We start from the raw sequence: 27,626 nt of genomic DNA on the forward strand, positions 1-27,626 counted from the left end.
GATTCATGAATCCGGGTTGGGGAATATTGGGATTAATCTGGTCTGACAATTAAGCAGTAGTTATGGTATGCGGTGTATTGTGTGCAGGATTGGAGAGAGAAGCTAGTTTCTATTTGTATATTTACCAGTAGATACCAGTCTGTGCTCTTTACATTCTATGGAACGCCTACCTACCGATCTACTCGTATTTATCTGGGCAATCCAAAATGTTCTTACTACAAGCAAGGTATGTGTTTAACCCTTTAAACACTGCACGTCCAATTCCGCATAATCACATAATGAAAATACAAATCTGCAGCGGTGAGCGGATATTAAACTAAGTCGCCAGGCCGTGGTTAATCAGGATTGCCCTGGTAATTTGGGGGTAAGTTTGAATTTACCCCATGTAGAACTGAAGTACCGAGTTAGGCGTAAACAATCCCCTTAGCATCTGTGCCCTGCAGGTCTTGTAAAAGTGTTTAAAATCACACCCTATGCCCATAGCCCAGGCTTATTTATCACTTCTCTTTACACAAGCTACATGGATATTACTGCTGTGGTACTTTGCTTCCCTCTGCTGGTCACAATTGGGAATGGCAAATTAAAAACACATTCCTTCTCAGGAGAATGATATACATTATTTTTTTATATTTTCTGTAATTCCTGGTGAATTCTCCCCAACTCCCAATTTAGTGAATAATGCATGCTGTGAGCTTGTGTAGTGCTGGCTGGGCTCAATGTGAAATCCTCTAACAACCAATGCAGTTACAATAAATGGTTAGCTGCAGATCCTATTTGTAGGGCTGTTAATTGAAGATACATACTGCAGTGCAATTTAAATCCCCTCCCCAACCCCCCAAAAAGGTTACCTGCGCACAATCCCAAATCCTTATTCATAGTTATGGGGTTGGTCGAACGACAGCCACCCATCACTGAGGAAGCCTTACTAAAAATGTATTAACACAATAATGCACAGTGAGGCTGTATGTCAGTAACGTGGTGTAATAAATGGTACACCGTGCTCCCTGGCTAGAGTAACGTATGAGATCACCACTCACATCGAAATAAATGGTCCTAAGCAGCACCATTAGCGGAGACTGCAGACTCTAATAATGTCCTAGCTGGGGCAATGTGTGAATCCAATGACTGCTCCGATTAATTGCTGTTAAGAAATATTAATATAAATTAAATCGATGTTGAGGATTGAGATGAATCAATCTTATAATGTAGGCTTTCACTACCCCGGATTGCCTCGTAAAGCTGTTACACGGTGTTTTGGGGCCAATACAGAAGACCGTAAAATCGGGTACACTGACATTGTAGCAGCTCATCATATGCTGTAACTAAATCCCAGGTGTTTTTAGAAACCATTACATTTTGTGAACTTGGACGCTGAGTGTGCGGGATTCTATAGGCGGAAGACAAAGTCGCCTTTCACCCAGTACCAGCTCCGATCAGCAAATAAGCAGGTATTTTAGAGGGTATCCTACAATGGTTTTAGTCTGTACAGCACGGAGATTCTGATCTGCCAGTTTTATGTTGACAATAAAAGCAAGGCGGAATCCCCGCAGTATAATTACGTACGATGTGTAACTGTGAACATGCAAAAATACTCTGAATACAGAGTCCAAAAGTAACTTTTTTTTCACACTAATCAATGGGAACAGATTTTGGCAACGTCCCCTCCCCAAAATCATATTTGAAAGCACTTTTTCTTAAGCTCATCAGGCAATGTAGTACCAAGCTTCCATATTACACACCCCAAATCTTTCCTGGGATTAATTTAGGTAAAGCCGAGAGTGCATGGTTAAATTAGAACACCAATTTACACCGTGAGCCAGTGGTTTCCAAACTAGTCCTCAAAGCACGTCTACAAGGCCAGGAATTAGAAAACAAGACCGCATTACATAACTGGGTAATCCCCAAATCCTGGACTGGTAGACGTGCCACACGCATTGCCCAAATCACTCACATTATCCCCTAACCGACCTACTGTATGTCCTTGCCAGTTACCTAGATGGCAGCCATCAGTCTCCCATATAACTCACACATACTTATGTATAGATGCTGCATGTAATACATTAAACAAAATGCTCGCAATCTGCCTGATTGACAGCTCTGAACGAGAGCTCGTTACTGGGGCATTTTTACTAAGCCAATCTCAGAGCTGAGAACATTATGCAAAGTTGTGATGGTTGTTAGTGACCCTGTAGTAAATATGGTTCTCAAATGTGATGCATAAAGAAAAAGCCACGTTACCGGTAAAATTCCAAATATATTTAATGAAGAGTTAATCAAAGAGGTGTCTGCTCGACCCACAGACATTCAGGACATTTATTAACTTTCCATACCAAATTCTCAGACTTCTAATTTGTGCTGCATCGTGCGTTGGTGCACACAGTGGACGTTAATGCGAACCAACACATGAAAGCTCACGATTACACATTTTCTCGAACTGGAGACACCCTGATCCACCTTACTACACCCCTCACTCTCACTGAGCTCACTGTACTAAAGTGCTGTATCTTCTCTGTCAAGGTATACAGTCTGTAACCGGCCCAGCTTGATAGAAAAATGGACGATTCCTGAGATTCTACAAATCTGTTGGAGTGGGTGAGAAACTCATGTAGTGTTGATGGTTGTTCCCGTGACTGTAAAGAGGAACTTGAAATTATTTGTACAAGGCATTAAAGGATCGGCCGATGACCAGTCTGCGGACTTCACTAGTGCCTGCGCCGATCTCGTATAACTTGGCATCACGTAGAAAGCGTCCCATAGGGTAATCATTAATGTATCCATTTCCTCCTAAGAAAAAAAAAAATTCAATCAGTGAGCTGTAATCAGGTGTAAAACAGCCCCTGCCATGTACAGGAGAGGGAGGCAATCTAATAATTCCCACAATGCTCAGACGTAGCTGGAGGGCCTGGCCTTTTATATAAACAACTTTACACATAAAAACCTCATTGGAATTGAACTTCAAAAAGGTATCTGTCTTTTTACTCCAAGCACCATGACCACGTCAGTGATTTGAAGTGGTCATCGTGCCTGAAGTCTGTCTATGACACTGCAGGAGGTGGAATTACAGAGACTAGAGTACCGGGCTGGTTAATGTCAATTCTGTGCAAAGTGTTTTTTACACGGTCTGACATTCACTGAGTGCTGTCCTTTGTGGCTCTCAGCCAATGAATAGCGACTGGGTCAGTTTCGGGTTCATCACCAGCAGGGAGAGACAACCAGAAGACCTGCTGTGATCCAATTACCAGGTCATACTCGCAGTGTTGATGTTTACATGATCTACAACTCTCATCATGCTCAGTTAGAGCTCAGGCCTGGCTGGGCATTATGGGGGATTACACAGTAATAGGTCAAATCGAAAAGTAATAATCTGTAAAAATTGATAAATACTAGGAGCGGATATTGGGTAAAACAAACAAACAACAATAGATAACAAAATCTGCAGAATATAAAAGTATTTACATAAAAACCATAGAAAAGTACATACATGTCCCTGTCCTCTAGTTAATAAAGGGGTGTCAGCAATGCTGCAAATAATGTATACATTTTATCACCAGTAAAAACACCCCAGAAAGGAAATGAAATCAATGCAAATCCCAAATAGGACATCTGGTTAATAATCGGAGTATCGGCAGTAATGTAGCAACATGTTATAAAGTATTTATAGAATGTAGCAGATAGAAGGCACCTCCGGCTCAATGCTGTAAGACCCAAATCTGATAGAGGGACACATCCTTCCAGAACTGCCAGATCCCACTTTAAAGGAACACTATAGTCCCCTAAATTACTTTGGCTAAATAAAGCAGTTTTAGTGTATAGATCATTCCCCTGCAATTTCACTGCTCAATTCACTGTCATTTAGGAGTTAAATCACTTTGTTTCTGTTTATGCAGCCCTGGCCACACCTCCCCTGGCTATGATTGACAGAGCCTGCATGAAAAAAAAACTGGTTTCACTTTCAAACAGATGTAATTTACCTTAATAATTGTATCTCAATCTCTAAATTGAACTTTAATCACATACAGGAGGCTCTTGCCGGGTCTAGCAAGCTATCCATAAAGCAGGGGATAAGAAAATCTTAATTAAACAGAACTTGCAATAAAGAAAGCCTAAATAGGGCTCTCTTTACAGGAAGTGTTTATGGAAGGCTGTGCAAGTCACATGCAGGGAGGTGTGACTAGGGTTCATAAACAAAGGGATTTAACTCCTAAATGGCAGAGGATTGAGCAGTGAGGCTGCAGGGGCATGTTCTATACACCAAAACTGCTTCATTAAACTAAAGTTGTTCAGGTGACTATAGTGTCCCTTTAAACCTGGTAATAGGGAGCGGCTTTGTTAATCAGCGAGACAATATATTGTCCTGCTCAGTGTGTTCTGTGTAACGGCATAAATGTAATATTAGTAAAATGAAAACACTCCCAAGAGTGGAGGATCAGAAATCTCTGTCTGGAAACGCAATCTCTATAGAGATATAGAAATCTGAGTATTTTATCTTTGCACCTCGAACAAGGCGATATATTGTCTCGCTGATTAACAAAGCCGCTCCCTATTACCAGGTTTAAAGTGGGAATCTGGCAGTTCTGGAAGGATGTGTCCCTCTATCAGATTTGGGTCTTAGAGCATTGAGCCGGAGGTGCCTTCTATCTGCTACATTCTATATATACTTTATAACATGTTGCTACATTACTGCCGATACTCCGATTATTAACCAGATGTCCTATTTGGGATTTGATGTGAATTGGTTTTATTGTAATTTGCATTCTGGGGTATTTCTACTCGTGATACAGTGTATACATTTTGTTTACAATACTGCTACCACCCCTCTGATTAACGAGAGGACGGGGAACTTTCTTATGTGAATACGTTTATTGTTATATTGTTCTGTGATTGTTTTCTACCTAATATTAACTCCTAATCTTGATCAGTTTTACTGATTACTACTTTGAGTTTTATATGGTGACAATTTTTGTACAATAAGGCTTTTTTTTTTTCTCCCCATAAAATTTATTTTTTTTTTTTGGTGTTTAACATGTATGTTTGTTTGACTCTTTCAGGTACTGTAAAGGTTTGTCAAGTGTTTGTGTCTTCCATGCATGCCTGCTCGTGTTTGTAGGTAGTTTTGTGGCTAGCAAGGAGTCGTTATTCCTGTAATGTGGGAATCCTAATGAAGCCGTGCTATAGATCGCTTGCTGGTTATCAGATTTCAATTTCAAATCTTTCTAAAAATGACATATCTTCTATAAAATTAGGGGAGAACAGCCTGGGAGTCCGTGAAAATCTTACCCAGACACTGGATACCATCGAGAGCCACCTGCGTTGCACACTCCGCGGAATAGAGAATTGTGCCAGCACAGTCCTGTGCAGAGACATAAAACACAATGAGGAGAGAGAAGTAGAATACTTGCTTTTTAACCAGTTTATGCTAAACGAAAGTCATCAGCACTTTACGTACAACTCAGATTGCTACTGAACCTGCCATGTTAAAGTTTAATCTATTGTTAAGTATGGGGGTTACGGGAAATAGACATAACACGGTGCAGCATTCCTCAGAACTTGCCATAGGAGCTGACACTTCAATACAGTTATAGAGGACTGGGTTCATTTAGCCTCCTTTGAAATCAGGGAATTGTGTATATATTAGAATAATATTGTGCTATTTTAAGTTTCACAGTGATTCTCAAATACCATTGTGTTTTTTAAATAACATTAATTTTGGTAATGTTTTTGCTGGGAGCTGGTTTGCAAAATATCAAGATATGACAATAGATATCAAGGTGTTGAAACAGACGCCCACTCACCCTGGGTGTTAAGTGCCCATTATCGCAGGCTTTTGCCACGTTATAAACATACTGCCGGCACACGGCAAGGCGGGTGTACATATCCGCAATCTTTCCTTGCATCAGCTGGCCGGGAGAAAAGAGAAAACATTATCAGACGCTGGGGAACACCCAACACGTAATAAAAACTCCACCAAGATCAGCCTTTCACACGTTTGTAATTGCTGTTGATCCAAAAGGCAAACAGAAAACTAATTTCAATCGATTTATAATTGTTGCGAAGAAGGGGGAAAAAAAAAAGGTCTTTATTACAAAATGGTAGTGAGGTTTCTCATAGGATCTCCAATCAGTTACCCCACATATTGATGATTATCGCCTAAATCTCCTAGACACATACAGATCCACAGTCAGCAGGGAAAACACTGTAGATCAGCCCTAAATAAGACTTAAATCAAACTCTAAGTTATGAATGACAACCAGGAGAAAATATACGATCTGTAAATAAATTCTCAATTTGGATCGGTTTTCTTCATTTTAGAGTTTAGTGAAAAACAATATAGTGCCTTGACCATCATTCCTAACCCCATCATCCCTGAATGGTCTGCACACCTTGGACCAGACCAAACGGGGAATAGGGTTTGATATCAGTCTGCAATTTCACCAGGCTCACTCGGAGGACCAGCTTTTATTTATTCCCCACAACATCTATATTTTAGGAGCCCTTGGTCGAACTCTGTAAAAGAGAGTTTTCGTTCTCTCTGCTGTGTAAATGTAGCCCAGCTTATAGCTGTGGAGTCTCTCCACTGAAGGCTCAGCATGTTGCTGCACACCGATCAGATCACAAACCAGTGAAATGTGCTCTGTGTAAACCGATAGTGGATGCAATATGTAGCGTTTATAATGCACTTCCAATCACCGTGTAGCGTTTATAATGCACTTCCAATCACTGTGTAGCGTTTATAATGCACTTCCAATCACCGAGTAGCGTTTATAATGCACTTCCAATCACCGAGTAGCGTTTATAATGCACTTCCAATCACCGAGTAGCGTTTATAATGCACTTCCAATCACCGTGTAGCGTTTATAATGCACTTCCAATCACCGTGTAGCGTTTATAATGCACTTCCAATCACCGTGTAGCGTTTATAATGCACTTCCAATCACCGTGTAGCGTTTATAATGCACTTCCAATCACCGTGTAGCGTTTATAATGCACTTCCAATCACCGTGTAGCGTTTATAATGCACTTCCAATCACCGTGTAGGACAGCAGGTTGGGGGACAAACTATTACCACAAACTGCTGCTGCTGGATGGGAGCTGTATGGGATAGGATTAGATCCCATAGACTACAACGAGTGTCTCCTGATTGGTGGAGGGGAGGTTCGTTCTGCAGCTACAGATGTAACTAATATATTCACCTTTAGACATTTTCTTTAAATGCCTCAATAATATCCACGCATTGTCTCTGTCAATCAGAGAGCCGGTCCTGTTATTTCCTGGTTTGTTTAGCTCAGTGGATCTAAACTCAAGAGGCAGCAATTGCTCAAAGCACTTCTCATTGAGCTGCATTGGGAAGACTGTGATTGGACAGCCACATAAAGTATGGGCGGGGTTAGAAGGCTGCAGAAAAGAGATCTTTGTGTATATAACCCCCAATGAAAAAAATGCATAGTTCGATGAATACGTCAATTGAGGGGTATCTACTAAACAGTTTATCCCTTTTTCATAGTTGAATATCTCTTTAATCTTATTTTATTATGTTTCCAAGGTAACTAGACTCTTGTGTGGATTTGGATGTGTTCATTCAACTGGGATTTTTGGAGAACTAAGACGGGAATGGAACAATTAGCTGAGCTGGGATTTATTCACTAAAGTCCAAAATACGCTCAAAGAAAGTCGATTTACAACTTTAGGTCACAACACACTGCCCAATCATTGACTAGTCGGGTTATTATTTCACTACATAGTGACATAAAGCCTTTGGAGTTTTTCTTTTCCAATTCAGTTCAGTTTAAGTGGTAAATGATACAAAGTGTGCTGTATCGAACTGATGTCACAGAGCTGGTAACCTTGACTCACCTGGAAATGGCCAATTTTCTGCCCAAACGCCTCTCTGGTGTGCAGGTATGGGAATGCGTGGTCCAGCACAGCTTGCATGATACTGGGACACAGAGACGCAGCATTAAAAAGGACACCACAAACAGTGACATTTTACCACAATTATCTCACAAGTAGGTTTAGGCTTTTGTAGGACTTGTCATGAGAGGGTTGTTTTGGGCAGCCCTAGTGAAGTCAATGCCACAATGTTTCAATTCACAGAACACTTTATATAACACGGATGACTGGCACTTGTGTTCACTACAAATGCTGCTGGTTCCAGTCCCCAGAGTTAATCCTTAACGGGTTGGGTAAGCGCAGGTGGTGCTAAATACAGCAAACCTTCCCTTCCTCCTGAACTGCCATTACTTCTAAAACAGTTGCAGTTTGTTCTGCTAAGAGGGCTTGCCAGTATTTTGGGGTGCAGGATCCTGCTCCCCATAGAGATACAATACATTTGATTAGATCAATAAATGTAAAAATTTAGCTTGCTGAGAAAACAGGTAGGGTAACTTCCTAGCAATTCACCAACTATGCTTTAATGTCGTCATAAATGTGAGAATGTCCGTACGATATTTACACGCCATACTCCGTGTTTACTTGTTGGAGGGCACAGTCTGCCTAACCCAGGTAGCTGTTAGCTACAGATAATGTCTACAATGAGCCGTCTGAATCGCCTCCTCCTGCCACATCTGTCTCTGCTACATTAAATCTCATTAGTAAGAGGGCAGAGGAAGTCACGGAAGGATATGAGTTGGCTGATGTAACTGGGCCAAGCCTTCAGCAATCAGCCCTCTCCACGTACCATCTGCTAACATCGAAGGACTGAAACAGATTGAATTTAAATTACTTCTGTTCCTTCAACTCGCCCAGTGCTGGCTGCATTCACAGAGGGACTATATTATTATACAGTGGAGCAGCTCGAACGGACGGATTCGGAGAACGTTACAGAATGTCGTTCCGCAATTCAATGAAGATCCAGTGCAGACTGAAACCACTTGCTTTCCTTTACTATACAAGTTATATATAGTATAGGTTTAAATATTACAATAACCACAAAAGGGCAACAAAAAATAAAAAATCAAGATGTCACCCGCCTAATATTTAAATAAATGCATATACATACACTTAATAAAAAGAATATAATCGAAGCACAAACTGTTTCTTCCCAAAGATAAATAAAAACGAATGCCCGTGCGGAGATAGGAAAATCATTCAGCATGAAAGCACAAAAAACAAAGATTATAAAATGTACACCGTACTATAAAATAACTGGAGGGATACACTGCACATTTCTACATTTATTTTATAGGATGGAGTTATTTCCTTTATATATTCTGATTGTTTGCTGTATAATCTATTAAATTGTGCTTTCATGTTGTGTAGTGAATCATTTTCCTATCTGAGAGTTGGCAATATTTGTTCCATATACTTTGCCCTTTGGATCAATATACATTAAGAGCCCAGTGGGAACAAATTTGTCCAATTTCTGTGTAGGAAAGATTTTAAACTTGAGGCGCTCTGGACGCCCCAGTTCTTCCAAACCAACGAATATTAGGGTTCGGCCCCCATTTTTACACACTGTGTAGTTTCTTTGCCCTTCGTTAGGGTGGGGACATACCTTAAATTGGTTAAAAAATATGTAATGTTTAGTGAATAGTAATGGGGTTTATTTAGTGAACCAGAAACAATACGGTTAATAGTTTTGGAACCATATAATGTGTTATATTTTATTAGCGTTCCCACAATCACAGTGCTACGTTACCCTGGTCATTTTCAAATTCTATTCACAAAAGCCGAGATTTCTGGAGAAAGGATTAGATACCGGATATAAACTGGACAATATCCATGTTCCATCTCAGCTAGTGACAACATGTCAAATTCCCATTCTGGGAGCCCGCGGTATAATCAATGGCGGCATTTACCTGCCGTTATGAGCTTGCTAGAATTTCACTAAAAGTTTAAAGAAAAAAAAGTGAAATTCCCATTCAGGGGCTTATTCACTAAACAAGTCAGTCAAACTGAGGAAAATAAAGATTTTTCGAGTTCAGCTATTCTGGTGTAAAGCATGAAATTCATCACAATATTAGGAGGTATTAGATTTCTAATTACCCCAGGGGTCCTCCGCTAAGCACCAGCCTCTCCAGATCTAATCCACTCATCAGAACATAGACGCCTTTACCCAGATGTCCTAGAATGTTCTTTTCTACAAATAAAATGTTAAAGTGTCAAGTTACAAAGTTCCCTGCTTGGGATTCATCAAAGCATATTATACAGTATTTCCCATCTCCCTTAGCATCATTTAAAGTGACCCCATGCACAATACACTCACCAGGAATCTTGCAGTCCTCAAACACAAGTTCACAAGTGTTGGACCCTCTCATTCCCAGCTTGTCCAGTTTCTGTGCGGTGCTGAATCCAGGTGTTCCCTACAAATTCCAAAACGTTAGAATAAATCGGGATAAGGCAGAGAAATCAAGACGGAGGGCAGAACACTGACCTTTTCGACAATGAAAGCAGTGATTCCATGAGAGGCTGGCTGGGCTGATGGATTTGACTTTGCATAAACTATCACCACATCTGCGTCTGGCCCGTTTGTAATCCAGAACTTGTTTCCATTAAGAACATAATAATCTCCTTTAATAAAAAAATAAAACATGCAGTCCATAAGTATAAGCTGGCGATGGGTACACCTTAAAGTACACCTACAGAAATGACTCACACCTGACCATCTCTAAGCAGGGTGTGCTTGGTTAAATCATTGGTATTTCATTTTTTTTTAGGTTATGAATTCATCACTAAAGTGGCCCGGTCATGGCCGCATCGGAAATTTAATCTATTCATTCATTCATTCATTCTTCAGAAAGATGAATTAATGAATGAATAGAAATGTCAGACGAACAAACAAACACTGAATATCGGTGTTCGATTGTTTAGTTTATTACAAGGAGGGAGCTACCGGCGCACAGCTCCCTCCTTGTAATATGTAAAGATAGAAGCGACAGGGAGTACTGCGGGTGGGGGCTCTAAATTACAATAAGGGGGAGGGGAAGACCTATTGTCCTCCCAGCCCCCGGCCATGAGCGGCAGTTGGGGGCTCTAAATGACAATGGACGGGAGACTTATTGTGCGATGGGCGATGGGTAGGGGCTAAACGTAAAAACCCAAGGGGGGGGGGGGGAACGTATTTTTACATTTAGCCCCCACATTTTCATTTAGGGCCCCCACCTGCTGCTCATGAGGGGGGTCAGGGGCACCCACCCGCCGCTCATGGGTGGAGGGACAACGACAATAGGTGTCCCCCCCATTTTCATTTAGGGCCCGCGTGGCACACTATGGGGCCCGCGTGCCCTACTCGCGTGGCACACTATGCTTTATTTTTTCACAACAGTAAGCAGCCTGTTCGCTGGCGAAACTTGGTAGTTTCGCCAGCGTTCTGACTAAATGACAGGCCATTCGGAAATAGTGAAAGGAGGCATTGCGAGATTACAGAGTAAAAGTGAGAACTGTGGGCTATGGATTTATCACTATGGATGGGACGAGTGTCGGAGGGGGGGGGGCTATGGATTTATCACTACGAATAGGACAGGTATCAGGGGGGCTATGGATTTATCACTACGAATGGGACAGGTATCAGGGGGCTATGGATTTATCACTACGAATGGGACAGGTATCAGGGGGGCTATGGATTTATCACTACGAATGGGACAGGTATCAGGGGGCTATGGATTTATCACTACGAATGGGACAGGTATCAGGGGGCTATGGATTTATCACTACGAATGGTACAGGTATCAGGGGGCTATGGATTTATCACTACGAATCGGACAGATATGAGGGGGCTATGGATTTATCACTACGAATGGGACAGGTATCAGGGGGCTATGGATTTATCACTACGAATGGGACAGGTATCAGGGGGCTATGGATTTATCACTACGAATGGGACAGGTATCAGGGGGCTATGGATTTATCACTACGAATGGTACAGGTATCAGGGGGCTATGGATTTATCACTACGAATCGGACAGATATGAGGGGGCTATGGATTTATCACTACGAATGGTACAGGTATCAGGGGGCTATGGATTTATCACTACGAATGGGACAGGTATCAGGGGGCTATGGATTTATCACTACGAATGGGACAGGTATCAGGGGGCTATGGATTTATCACTACGAATGGTACAGGTATCAGGGGGCTATGGATTTATCACTACGAATCGGACAGATATGAGGGGGCTATGGATTTATCACTACGAATGGTACAGGTATCAGGGGGCTATGGATTTATCACTACGAATGGGACAGGTATCAGGGGGCTATGGATTTATCACTACGAATGGGACAGGTATCAGGGGGCTATGGATTTATCACTACGAATGGTACAGGTATCAGGGGGCTATGGATTTATCACTACGAATGGGACAGGTGCTTTGGACTAATGTGCGAATTTATCAGTGAGAACAAAGTGTGAATTGGGATGGGTGCGAAGGTGAGTAGACACTGCCTATAAGGAATGCACACAATTAGAGATGCAATATAGTCACGTATGGCGTGTTCGGTCTGATCCTGGACATGTATCATGTAAATTCTAGTAAGTGTAAACCTTATTAGCCATTAGTTTGTAAAGGTAAATAAACATGGTTATACTCGCCTTTCTTCTCTGCCTTCAGTTTCATTGACACAACATCAGAGCCCGAGTTAGGCTCACTCATAGCCAAGGCTCCTATATGGTCCCCACTTATAAGCTGTAAAATTAAAGGAAAGATATTGGCCTCGAGGAGTCACTTTATGAGAGCTTAGCGGCTTTTAAAGGATCTTCCGAACGCCTCCACTGCCAGCCTATAGGTTACAGCATTTACCAGACAGATAATACAAAGATAAATAACTGGATTTTAACAATCACAGAGACCTGAGACAGTTACAGTAAAACAATCCCAGCAAATGCCGCATGATACAGTACAGCAGGAGCTTAATTCAAAATATAAAGTAATCACCCAACACTATCCTGCAGCCTTTAAAGGGACACTCCAGGCACCCAGACCACTTCTGCCCATTGGAGTGGTCTGGGTGCCAACTCCCACTACCCTTAACCCTGCCAGTGTAATTATCGCAGTTTTTCATAAACTGCAATAATTACCTTGCAGGGTTAACTCCACCTCTAGTGGCTGTCTACTAGACAGTCACTAGAGGGCACTTCCTGGTCTATAGCGTCGCTAGACGTCCTGACGCTGTGTGAGGACCTCCAGCGTCGCTAAAATCCCCATAGGAAAACATTGAAAGCATTTTCAATGTTTTCCTATGGGGAGGTCTAATGCACGTGCATTAGGACTCATCCCGCCGGCAGCCACGCTGGCGCAATTGGTCTCCCCCGCCGGCCGCCGGCGGCGGACCCTAAACCAGTGCCGAGGGACATCGGCGGTGGTCTCAGGTAAGTCACTGAAGGGGTTTTCACCCCTTCAGCAACCTGGGATGGGGGGGTGGGAGGGAGAGGGGACCTGCAGTGCCAGGAAAACGATTGTTTTTCCTGGCACTAAAGTGTCCCTTTAACGTGTTCTCTGAACCACAAATCCCAGCGAACACTATGTGATAACGATGACTTTCAGTGGTTGTAACAGTCACTATTGAAATTGGCTCAATATTAAAAGCAGGAGAATATGAAACAATATCAATGAATCAGGGAATAATAGAGACATTCATGTTTGTACTCGTCAGACATACACAGGTTCCAATAGAGAACTACATTCTCTGCCTGATCTGCTGCAAACCAGGAACTCTGTAATCATCCTGTAGGTGGGTGTCTAGCAGGAATCCCCACTTCAATCACCCTCAGTCAAGCAAAACACGCCGTCTGTTTCTATTAACTGTAGTTTGACTTTTATTCTAGTCAAAAAGCAGTGCTGCCAAGGACTGGAACAAAGCCACACTAACAGGACTGTAATAATTAGGGGTTAGTGGAATTCAGAGACACAATATATCGTTTCAGGGTAATTACATTAGGAAGACACACCTTGGGTAAATACTTTTCTCTCTGGGCTTCATTCGCATTGCGGACTAGCTGGTTAATACAAAGGTTTGAGTGGGCTCCATAGCTCAGTCCGATAGCTGCTGAGACACGAGATATTTCTTCCATTGCCAACACGTGCTCCAAGTAGCCCAACGCAGAACCTCCATATTCCACTGAAAGGAGAGCAAATTAATCGAATCACAAAATAAAAGAAATCCCAGGACAAAATCACATTCAGATTCCAGAATTGCACGACAGACATGAAACACACACAGAATTGACATTAGCCAGCCTGGAACTCAAAACGTCTACAGAAAACACACTGTGCTGCAAAATCTGATTTGATGACCACAGGGAAGCATACATTAGAGAAGAGTCTCTGGAAGCAGTATGTATTGTTGTGGCCACACATTTCTTTACCCAAAGAGAAGGGAGAGGGGGTGGGGGGTTGTACACCATTTTGTTTTCATGCAGGCTGTGTAAGTCACAGCCAGGGGATGTGTAGCTAGGGCTTCAAACAGAAGTAAATGTGAATTAACTCCCAAATACCAGAGAATTGGTAAGTGAGACACCCAAACTGCTTTGTTACCCCTACCATTACCTCATGTGTCATTTTACCCCAATCTTTATAGAATGTAAACTCATTGGAGCAGGACCCTTAACACCTTCTGTTCCCGTGTGTCCAACTCATCCTACTGCAAATACTTGTCTGTTAGTCCCCCTATTGTACAGCACTGCGGAATTTGTTGCCACTTTATAAATAATAAAGGTTTTGTTTGGTAGTGTCCCTTTAATCTGCATTTTGCATATATTTCGATCTGTATAGCAGCACATTGCTTACCTGGAGCCGTGATACCAAGCAGACCCAGGTCTCCAAGCTTCTTCCAAAAACTCTGCAGCCCCATAAAAAAAGAAAATAACTTTAACAACCAAAATTTGAATAAAACAGATCTACATGGAGGCACGTGGCTTTAGAAAAGGTACCATACACCTCATTTAAGAGAGTTCTATTTTGCATTTCAGTAGAGAGATCTGTGAGGGGCCAGTCCATAGCGAAGCACATTACACCCCCGAACCAGCTACATTCATAACCCAAGGTTTTCAAACTATTCTCAGAATTTGTATAGTTTCCTTTCAGTTTTCAGCTTATTGTTGTATGAAGCAGTCACACAGTTACCACCAAGTGCCGGCATGGACTGTCACCACTTACCTGCCGTCCCCTTCCCGGCTGCCATCTTCTTACAGAGCGGAGTGTTACACTTTGGTAACACCCACGCACCTCCTTAGTACTACGCTGATTTGTCTATGGGTGGAGAGCGGAGGGACCTCTCTCACCACTCTTCCTGTCTCTCCATTCCTCAGCAATGAGTGTCTGCCAAAGAATGGAGATACAGATGATAGAAAAACCACAGATTTTCTTCCAATCTGTCCATTTTCTAGCCAAACTGCTAGCACAATGTTTAGGTTGAACTTGGGGTCCTCTAGTAACTCTAGGACAGTTTCCCTTAAAGCCCCTTTTCACGTTTGACTAATAGTGCATCTAGGAGTTCAATGTTCCCATCTGTCAGCTGAGATAGTTTGCCAGACACTCACCCGAAGGTCCTTGAAGGTATTCTGCTGATCTATCTCATTAGCTACAGGAACCAGGTGATCCTGCAGGAACCGACGCAGAGTGTGCCGCAGCTAAAACAGAGAGACCAGAAACATAGCATTAGCCACAATGCTCACACCTCATCGTTTCAATGCCAGGGGGTCCTGGCAGTATATATAGAGGAGGGGGGCCTGGCTGTATATTGAGGAGGAGAAGGTGTATAGATAGATAGATACACACATATATATATATATATATATAGATAGATAGAGAGAGAGATGTATATATATATATATATATGGGGGTGTATATATATTTAAAAGGGGTGTATGTATATATATATATATATATATGGGGTGTATATATTTATAGAGGGGGGTGTATATTTATAGAGGTGGGTGTGTATGTATATTTATAGAGGGGGTGTATATTTTAAGGGTGTGTGTGTATATATTTATGGGGGGGGTATATATATATATATATATATATAGAGGGGGGTGTATGTTTAAGGGGGGGTATATATATTTTTAAAGGGGGGTATATATTTATGGGGGTGTATATATTTATATATTTAAAGAGGTCGGGGGGTGTATATATATTTATATTTAAGGGGGGTGTATATATTTATTTATTTATATATTTAAAGGGGGTGTATATTTATATAGAGGGAGGGTGTATATTTTAAGAGGGGGTGTATATATTTATTTATATATTTAAAGGGGGTGTATATATTTATTTAAAGGGGTCAGAGGGGGTGTAGATATATTTATATTTAAGGGGGTATATATATATATATATATAGGGGGTGTATATATGTATTTATATATTTAAAGGGGTGTGTATGTATGTATATATATATCTATATATATATATATCTAAAAATAACATTTCACTTTGGATAAATCCTGGGAGTGCTGATTTTTCTTCGTCTGTATCTATTCAGTGCAATCAAGCACCGGGTCCATATTGATGTGAGTTGGAGTGCAAGGCTTTTTCTCTTTTTATATATATATATATATATATATATCTCTCTATCGAGAGAGAGAGAGAGAGAGAGAGAGAGAGGGGGGTGTATATTTATTTATATATTTAAAGGGGGGTGTATATATATATATATATATATATAGAGAGAGAGAGAGAGAGAGAGAGAATATATATATATATATATATATAGAGAGAGAGAGAGAGAGAGAGAGAGAGAGAGAGAGAGGGGGGGGGCTTGGTGTATATTTATATATTTAAAGGGGGGGTGTATATATTTATTTAACCCCTTAAGGACACATGACGTGTGACATGTCATGATTCCCTTTTATTCCGGAAATTTGGTCCTTAAGGGGTTAAAGGGGGTGTATATATGTATATATTTAAAGGGGGAGGGGTGTATATATTTATTTATAGAGGGGGTGTATATATTTGTATATAGAGGGGGTGTATATTTATTTAAAGTGTGTATATATTTAAAGAGGGTGTGTATATTTATAGAGGGGGTGTGTATATTTATAGAGGGGTTGTGTATATTTATAGAGGGGGTTGTGTATATTTATAGAGGGGGTTGTGTATATTTATAGAGGGGGTTGTGTATATTTATAGAGGGGGTATATTTATTTATAGGGGGGTGTATTTATTTATAGAGGGGGGTGTGTGTATATTTATAGAGGGGGTGTATATATATTTATTTATAGGGGGTATATTTATTTAAGGGGGGGTGTATATTTATAGAGGGGGTGTATATATTTTAAGAGGGTATATATTTATTTAAAGGGGTGTATATATTTATTTAAGGGGGGTGTGTATATTTATTTATATAGTTAAAGGGGGATGTAGATTATTAAAGGGGGTGTATATATTTATTTATATATTTAAAGGGGGTGTATATATTTTAAGGGGGGTGTATATATTTTAAGGGGGGTGTATATATTTATTTAGGGGGTGTATATATTTATTTAGGGGGTGTATATATTTATTTAGGGGGTGTATATATATATATAGAGGGGGGTGTATATATTTCTATAGAGGGGGTGTATATTTATATAGAGGGGGTGTATATTTATTTAAAGGGGTGTATATTTATTTAAAGGGGTGTATATTTATTTAGGGGGTGTATATTTATTTAGGGGGTGTATATATTTATATAAATGGGGGTGTATATTTATATAAATGGGGGGTGTATATTTATTTAGGGGGGTGTATATATTTATTTAGGGGGTGTATATATTTATTTAGGGGGGTGTATATATTTATTTAGGGGGGTGTATATATTTATTTAGGGGGGTGTATATTTATTTAGTGGGGTGTATATTTATTTAGGGGGGTGTATATATTTATATAAATGGGGGTGTATATATTTATTTAGGGGTGTGTATATTTATTTAGGGGGGGTGTATATATTTATTTAGTGGGGTGAATATTTATTTAGGGGTGTGTATATTTATTTAGGGGGCGTGTATATATTTATTTAGGGGTGTGTATATTTATTTAGGGGTGTGTATATTTATTTAGGGGTGTGTATATTTATTTAGGGGTGTGTATATTTATTTAGGGGGGGTGTATATATTTATTTAGTGGGGTGTATATTTATTTAGGGGGGTGTATATTTATTTAGGGGGGTGTATATATTTATATAAATGGGGGGTGTATATATTTATTTAGGGGGGGTGTATATATTTATTTAGGGGGGGTGTATATATTTATTTAGGGGGGGTGTATATATTTATTTAGGGGGGGTGTATATTTATTTAGGGGGGTGTATATTTATTTAGGGGGGTGTATATTTATTTAGGGGGGTGTATATTTATTTAGGGGTTTGTATATTTATTTAGGGGTGTGTATATTTATTTAGGGGTTTGTATATTTATTTAGGGGTGTGTATATTTATTTAGGGGTTTGTATATTTATTTAGGGGTGTGTATATTTATTTAGGGGGGTGTATATATTTATATAAATGGGGGGTGTATATATTTATTTAGGGGTGTATACATTTATTTAGTGGGGTGTATATTTATTTAGGGGGGTGTATATATTTATTTAGGGGGGTGTATATTTATTTAGGGGGGGTATATTTATTTAGGGGGGGTGTATATATTTATTTAGTGGTGTGTATATTTATTTAGGGGTTTGTATATTTATTTAGGGGGGGTGTGTATATTTATTTAGGGGGGTGTATATTTATTTAGGGGGGTGTATATTTATTTAGGGGGGTGTATATTTATTTAGGGGGGTGTATATTTATTTAGGGGGGGTGTGTATATTTATTTAGGGGGGGTGTGTATATTTATTTAGGGGGTGTGTATATTTATTTAGGGGGGTGTATATTTATTTAGGGGGGGTGTATATATTTATTTAGTGGGGTGTATATTTATTTAGGGGGGTGTATATATTTATTTAGGGGGGTGTATATATTTATATAAATGGGGGGTGTATATATTTATTTAGGGGGGGTGTATATATTTATTTAGGGGGGGTGTATATATTTATTTAGGGGGGTGTATATATTTATTTAGGGGGGGTGTATATTTATTTAGGGGGGTGTATATTTATTTAGGGGGGTGTATATTTATTTAGGGGGGTGTATATTTATTTAGGGGGGTGTATATTTATTTAGGGGTGTGTATATTTATTTAGGGGTTTGTATATTTATTTAGGGGTGTGTATATTTATTTAGGGGTTTGTATATTTATTTAGGGGTGTGTATATTTATTTAGGGGTTTGTATATTTATTTAGGGGTGTGTATATTTATTTAGGGGGTGTATATATTTATATAAATGGGGGGTGTATATATTTATTTAGGGGTGTATACATTTATTTAGTGGGGTGTATATTTATTTAGGGGGGTGTATATATTTATTTAGGGGGGTGTATATTTATTTAGGGGGGGTATATTTATTTAGGGGGGGTGTATATATTTATTTAGGGGGGGTGTATATATTTATTTAGTGGTGTGTATATTTATTTAGGGGTTTGTATATTTATTTAGGGGGGGTGTGTATATTTATTTAGGGGGGTGTATATTTATTTAGGGGGGTGTATATTTATTTAGGGGGTGTATATTTATTTAGGGGGGTGTGTATATTTATTTAGGGGGGTGTATATTTATTTAGGGGGTGTGTATATTTATTTAGGGGGGTGTATATTTATTTAGGGGGGTGTATATATTTATTTAGTGGGGTGTATATTTATTTAGGGGGGTGTATATATTTATTTAGGGGGGTGTATATTTATTTAGGGGGGTGTATATTTATTTAGGGGGGTGTATATTTATTTAGTGGGGTGTATATTTATTTAGGGGTGTGTATATTTATTTAGGGGGGTGTATATATTTATTTAGTGGGGTGTATATTTATTTAGGGGGGTGTATATATTTATTTAGTGGGGTGTATATTTATTTAGGGGGGGTGTATATATTTATTTAGTGGGGTGTATATTTATTTAGGGGGGTGTATATATTTATTTAGGGGGGTGTATATTTATTTAGGGGGGTGTATATTTATTTAGGGGGGTGTATATTTATTTAGGGGGGTGTATATTTATTTAGGGGGGTGTATATTTATTTAGGGGGGGTGTGTATATTTATTTAGGGGGGTGTATATTTATTTAGGGGGTGTGTATATTTATTTAGGGGGGTGTATATTTATTTAGGGGGGGTGTATATATTTATTTAGTGGGGTGTATATTTATTTAGGGGGTGTATATATTTATTTAGTGGGGTGTATATTTATTTAGGGGGGTGTATATTTATTTAGGGGGGTGTATATTTATTTAGTGGGGTGTATATTTATTTAGGGGGGTGTATATTTATTTAGGGGGGGTGTATATATTTATTTAGTGGGGTGTATATTTATTTAGGGGGGTGTATATATTTATTTAGTGGGGTGTATATTTATTTAGGGGGTGTGTATATTTATTTAGGGGGGTGTATATTTATTTAGTGGGGTGTATATATTTATTTAGTGGGGTGTATATTTATTTAGGGGTGTGTATATTTATTTAGGGGGGTGTATATATTTATTTAGTGGGGGTGTATATTTATTTAGGGGGGGTGTATATATTTATTTAGTGGGGTGTATATTTATTTAGGGGGTGTGTATATTTATTTAGGGGGTGTGTATATTTATTTAGGGGTGTGTATATTTATTTAGGGGGGTGTATATTTATTTAGGGGGGTGTATATTTATTTAGGGGGGTGTATATTTATTTAGTGTTATTTAGGGGGGTGTATATTTATTTAGGGGGGTGTATATTTATTTAGGGGGGTGTATATTTATTTAGGGGGGTGTATATTTATTTAGGGGTGTGTATATTTATTTAGGGGGGTGTATATTTATTTAGGGGTGTGTATATTTATTTAGGGGTGTGTATATTTATTTAGGGGTGTGTATATTTATTTAGGGGGGTGTATATTTTTTTAGGGGGGTGTATATTTATTTAGGGGGGTGTATATATTTATTTAGGGGGGTGTATATTTATTTAGGGGGGTGTATATTTATTTAGGGGTGTGTATATTTATTTAGGGGGGTGTATATATTTATTTAGGGGGGTGTATATTTATTTAGGTATATTTATTTAGGGGGGTGTATATTTATTTAGGGGTGTGTATATTTATTTAGGGGGGTGTATATTTATTTAGGGGGGTGTATATTTATTTAGGGGGTGTGTATATTTATTTAGGGGTGTGTATATTTATTTAGGGGTGTGTATATTTATTTAGGGGGTGTGTATATTTATTTAGGGGTGTGTATATTTATTTAGGGGTGTGTATATTTATTTAGGGGGTGTATATATTTATTTAGGGGTGTATATATTTATTTAGGGGGGTGTATATTTATTTAGGGGGGTGTATATATTTATTTAGGGGGGTGTATATATTTATTTAGGGGGGTGTATATTTATTTAGGGGGGTGTATATTTATTTAGGGGGGGTGTATATATTTATTTAGGGGGGGTGTATATATTTATTTAGGGGTGTGTATATTTATTTAGGGGTGTGTATATTTATTTAGGGGGGTGTGTATATTTATTTAGGGGGGTGTATATTTATTTAGGGGGGTGTATATTTATTTAGGGGGGTGTGTATATTTATTTAGGGGGGTGTATATTTATTTAGGGGGTGTGTATATTTATTTAGGGGGTGTGTATATTTATTTAGGGGGGTGTATATTTATTTAGGGGGGTGTATATTTATTTAGGGGGGGTGTATATATTTATTTAGTGGGGTGTATATTTATTTAGGGGGTGTATATATTTATTTAGTGGGGTGTATATTTATTTAGGGGGGTGTATATATTTATTTAGTGGGGTGTATATTTATTTAGGGGTGTGTATATTTATTTAGGGGGGTGTATATTTATTTAGTGGGGTGTGTATATTTATTTAGGGGGGTGTGTATATTTATTTAGGGGGGTGTATATTTATTTAGTGGGGTGTATATTTATTTAGTGGGGTGTATATTTATTTAGGGGTGTGTATATTTATTTAGGGGGGTGTATATTTATTTAGTGGGGTGTATATTTATTTAGGGGGGGTGTATATATTTATTTAGTGGGGTGTATATTTATTTAGGGGGTGTGTATATTTATTTAGGGGGTGTGTATATTTATTTAGCGGTGTGTATATTTATTTAGTGGGGTGTATATTTATTTAGGGGTGTATATTTATTTAGGGGGGTGTATATATTTATTTAGTGGGGTGTATATTTATTTAGGGGGGGTGTATATATTTATTTAGTGGGGTGTATATTTATTTAGGGGGGGTGTATATATTTATTTAGTGGGGTGTATATTTATTTAGGGGGTGTGTATATTTATTTAGTGGGGTGTATATTTATTTAGGGGTGTATATTTATTTAGGGGTGTGTATATTTATTTAGGGGTGTGTATATTTATTTAGGGGGGTGTATATTTATTTAGGGGGGTGTATATATTTATTTAGGGGGGTGTATATTTATTTAGGGGTGTGTATATTTATTTAGGGGGGTGTATATTTATTTAGGGGGGGTGTGTATATTTATTTAGGGGGTGTGTATATTTATTTAGGGGGGTGTATATTTATTTAGGGGGTGTATATATTTATTTAGGGGGGGTGTGTATATTTATTTAGGGGGTGTGTATATTTATTTAGGGGGGTGTATATTTATTTAGGGGGGTGTATATTTATTTAGGGGGTGTATATATTTATTTAGGGGGTGTGTATATTTATTTAGGGGGTGTGTATATTTATTTAGGGGGGTGTATATTTATTTAGGGGGTGTGTATATTTATTTAGGGGGGTGTATATTTATTTAGGGGGTGTATATATTTATTTAGGGGGGTGTATATATTTATTTAGGGGGTGTATATATTTATTTAGGGGGGGTGTATATATTTATTTAGGGGGGGTGTGTATATTTATTTAGGGGGTGTGTATATTTATTTAGGGGGGGTGTATATTTATTTAGGGGGGTGTATATTTATTTAGGGGGTGTATATATTTATTTAGGGGGTGTGTATTTATTTAGGGGGGGTGTATATTTATTTAGGGGGGTGTATATTTATTTAGGGGGTGTGTATATTTATTTAGGGGGGTGTATATTTATTTAGGGGGTGTATATATTTATTTAGGGGGGTGTATATATTTATTTAGTGGGGTGTATATTTATTTAGGGGGGTGTATATATTTATTTAGTGGGGTGTATATATTTATTTAGTGGGGTGTATATATTTATTTAGGGGGTGTATATATTTATTTAGGGGGGTGTATATTTATTTAGGGGGTGTATATATTTATTTAGGGGGGTGTATATATTTATTTAGTGGGGTGTATATTTATTTAGGGGGGTGTATATATTTATTTAGTGGGGTGTATATATTTATTTAGTGGGGTGTATATATTTATTTAGGGGGTGTATATATTTATTTAGGGGGGTGTATATTTATTTAGGGGGTGTATATATTTATTTAGGGGGTGTGTATATTTATTTAGGGGGTGTGTATATTTATTTAGGGGGGTGTATATTTATTTAGGGGGTGTATATATTTATTTAGGGGGGTGTATATTTATTTAGGGGGTGTATATATTTATTTAGGGGGGTGTATATTTATTTAGGGGGTGTATATATTTATTTAGGGGGTGTGTATATTTATTTAGGGGGTGTGTATATTTATTTAGGGGGGTGTATATTTATTTAGGGGGGTGTATATTTATTTAGGGGGGTGTATATTTATTTAGGGGGTGTATATATTTATTTAGGGGGGTGTATATATTTATTTAGTGGGGTGTATATTTATTTATATATTTAAAGCCCCCCCCCCCCCGGAATCCCCACCTGTTTCTGCTCCTCGTTCAGTCCGTTCACCGTGTCATCCACCGGGACCCCCGAGCTGGCACAGCCCCGCCCCCCCTGGACAAGCAGCGGCCGGAGCCCCCGGCGGGTACCAGCGATCACCGTACGGAACATCAGCGCCGCCATGACACCCGGAACCGATCACAACTGCCAGCCAATCAGCACACTGTATAACACCAACTATAACCAATAGCATCGTAGGAAACACGGGGGGGGGTGGGAACCGCTCAGCCAATCAGCACACTGCATAGCACCAACTATAACCAATAGCATCGTAGGAAAAACGGGGGGGTGGGAACCGCTCAGCCAATCAGCATCACGGCATTTAACTACAGCGTGACGTCAGCAGCGGGCTAACTGAGCGCTCACCTTGACTGGAGGAGGGGGCGGAGCCAGAGGTCACAGCTTTATAGCATTTACAGCATATAATAAATAATAAAATAATATGATATAATCATTAATATAATATACAGAATAATAATAATATATAGAGAATAAAATATATAAAATCATTGCTATAATATACAGAATAATAATAATATATAGAGAATAAAATATATAAAATCATTGCTATAATATACAGAATAATAATAATATATAGAGAATAAAATATATAAAATCATTGCTATAATATACAGAATAATAATAATATATAGAGAATAAAATATATAAAATCATTGCTATAATATACAGAATAATAATAATATATAGAGAATAAAATATATAAAATCATTGCTATAATATACAGAATAATAATAATATATAGAGAATAAAATATATAAAATCATTGCTATAATATACAGAATAATAATATATAGAGAATAAAATATATAAAATCATTGCTATAATATACAGAATAATAATAATATATAGAGAATAAAATATATAAAATCATTGCTATAATATACAGAATAATAATAATATATAGAGAATAAAATATATAAAATCATTGCTATAATATACAGAATAATAATAATATATAGAGAATAAAATATATAAAATCATTGCTATAATATACAGAATAATAATATATAGAGAATAAAATATATAAAATCATTGCTATAATATACAGAATAATAATAATATATAGAGAATAAAATATATAAAATCATTGATATAATATACAGAATAATAATAATATATAGAGAATAAAATATATAAAATCATTGATATAATATACAGAATAATAATACATAGACAATAAAATATATAAAATCATTGATATAATATACAGAATAATAATAATATATAGACCATAAAATATATAAAATCTGATATAATATACAGAATAATAATAATATATAGACAGTAAGATATATAAATCATTGATATAATTTACAGAATAATAATAATATATAGACAGTAAGATATATAAATCATTGATATAATTTACAGAATAATAATAATATATAGACAATAAAATATATAAAATCATTGATATAATATACAGAATAATAATAATATATAGACAATAAAATATATAAAATCTTTGATATAATATACAGAATAATAATAATATATAGAGAATAAAATATATAAAATCATTGATATAATATACAGAATAATAATAATATATAGAGAATAAAATATATAAAATCATTGATATAATTTACAGAATAATAATAATATATAGAGAATAAAATATATAAAATCATTGCTATAATATACAGAATAATAATAATAATATATAGAGAATAAAATATATAAAATCATTGCTATAATATACAGAATAATAATATATAGAGAATAAAATATATAAAATCATTGATATAATATACAGAATAATAATATATAGACAATAAAATATATAAAATCATTGATATAATATACAGAATAATAATAATATATAGAGAATAAAATATATAAAATCATTGATATAATATACAGAATAATAATACATAGACAATAAAATATATAAAATCATTGATATAATATACAGAATAATAATAATATATAGACAGTAAGATATATAAATCATTGATATAATTTACAGAATAATAATAATATATAGACAGTAAGATATATAAATCATTGATATAATTTACAGAATAATAATAATATATAGACAATAAAATATATAAAATCATTGATATAATATACAGAATAATAATAATATATAGACAATAAAATATATAAAATCTTTGATATAATATACAGAATAATAATAATATATAGACAATAAAATATATAAAATCATTGATATAATATACAGAATAATAATATATAGATAATATATAAAATCATTGATATAATATACAGAATAATAATGTATAGACAATAAAATATATAAAATCATTGATATAATATACAGAATAATAATAATATATAGATAATATATAAAATCATTGATATAATATACAGAATAATAATGTATAGACAATAAAATATATAAAATCATTGATATAATATACAGAATAATAATATATAGAGAATAAAATATATAAAATCATTGATATAATATACAGAATAATAAAATCATTAAAATACAGCATATTAATAGAGAATAAAATATGATATATAATTAGAAATATAATATACAGAGTAATAATATAGAGAGAATAAAATATATAATTAATTTAAAATACAGAATAATATAATATACATTATAATAATATAATATAATATATAGAGCTGGGGTCAGCAACCTATGACACTAGAGGTGCTATTCCACGGCACTCAAGGCAGTCCAGCACTTGACCTGTACTTGGCCAGCCTGGTCCCAACACTGCTAGATATGCCCAAAGGTGCAGAAAAAACTTCACCCTCATACAAATAAAACAAAGAGCCAACACACAAACAAACACAGTCCCCACAAACACAACAGCACTGACAATGCACATACATGCACACAATCACATAAGCAGCCTCTCGCATGCAATACTACAAGCAGCTCCACACATACACATACACACAAAACACCAAACACTCAATGTGATATATCACCCACACACAACTCTACAAGCAACCCCCATACATAGCCCACATTCATAGGTATCATACACAATACCACAAACTACTCATGAACATACAATACGATAATACATACACTATAACAGCCCAAATACGCACGAATACAACATTACAAAGCAACTGCAATAGCACCGGCACACCAGGGGACTTCAAGATTTGGTTTTGGCCCAGTATTACTTATAGGTTGCTTAACCTTGATATAGTGAAAAATATATAATATTATTAATATACAGAATAATAATATATAGAGCATAAAATACTATATTATTAGAATATACAGAATAATAATACAGAGAGCATACAATAATAGAATAGACAATATACAGAATAATATTATAATATATAGAGAAATAATAATAGAGAATAAAATATAAAATATAATTATTCATACATACAGAATAAAAAGAGAATAAAACAAAATACAGAATATAATTATATAATATACAGAATAATATTATATAGAAATTAAAATATATAATTATTAATATAAATATAATATATAGAGCATAAAATACTATATTATTAGAATATACAGAGAGCATACAATAATAGAATATACAATATACAGAATAATAATAAAATAATATAATTATTAATATATACAGAATAAAAATAGAGAGAATAAAACAAAATATACAGAAAAAGATTATATAATATGCCGAATAATATAATTATATAATATACAGAATAATATTATATAGAAATTAAATAAAATATAATATAAGGGAGTGTTTATATTAAAATGCCTGCACGGACATACTATACACACTAGAACTACAGCTTAAAGGAAGATTCCAGGCACCAAAATAACTCCATATAAATAAGGTTATTATGGTGGCAGGCGGCCCACTTGACGCACTCTTAATAAACG

General features: G+C 36.6%; 1 protein-coding gene across 1 annotated transcript; it reads right to left on the reverse strand.

Moving 5' to 3' along the window:
• Window positions 1–2,241: 2,241 nt before the first annotated feature.
• Window positions 2,242–23,927, reverse strand: IVD (isovaleryl-CoA dehydrogenase). Its single transcript, XM_063439788.1, has 12 exons — window positions 23,768–23,927; window positions 15,473–15,562; window positions 14,721–14,772; window positions 13,883–14,052; window positions 12,527–12,620; window positions 10,370–10,506; window positions 10,202–10,298; window positions 9,982–10,075; window positions 7,852–7,933; window positions 5,793–5,897; window positions 5,278–5,350; window positions 2,242–2,784 (listed from the first exon to the last, which is right to left on the reverse strand). Exons 1-12 carry the CDS (start codon window positions 23,909–23,911, stop codon window positions 2,651–2,653), a joined length of 1,272 nt encoding a protein of 423 aa, XP_063295858.1. The 5' UTR covers window positions 23,912–23,927; the 3' UTR covers window positions 2,242–2,650.
• Between the last annotated feature and the right edge of the window lie 3,699 nt (window positions 23,928–27,626).

This window comes from Pelobates fuscus, chromosome 13 (assembly GCF_036172605.1).
Source record: "Pelobates fuscus isolate aPelFus1 chromosome 13, aPelFus1.pri, whole genome shotgun sequence".
NCBI classification, from domain to species: Eukaryota; Metazoa; Chordata; class Amphibia; order Anura; family Pelobatidae; genus Pelobates; species Pelobates fuscus.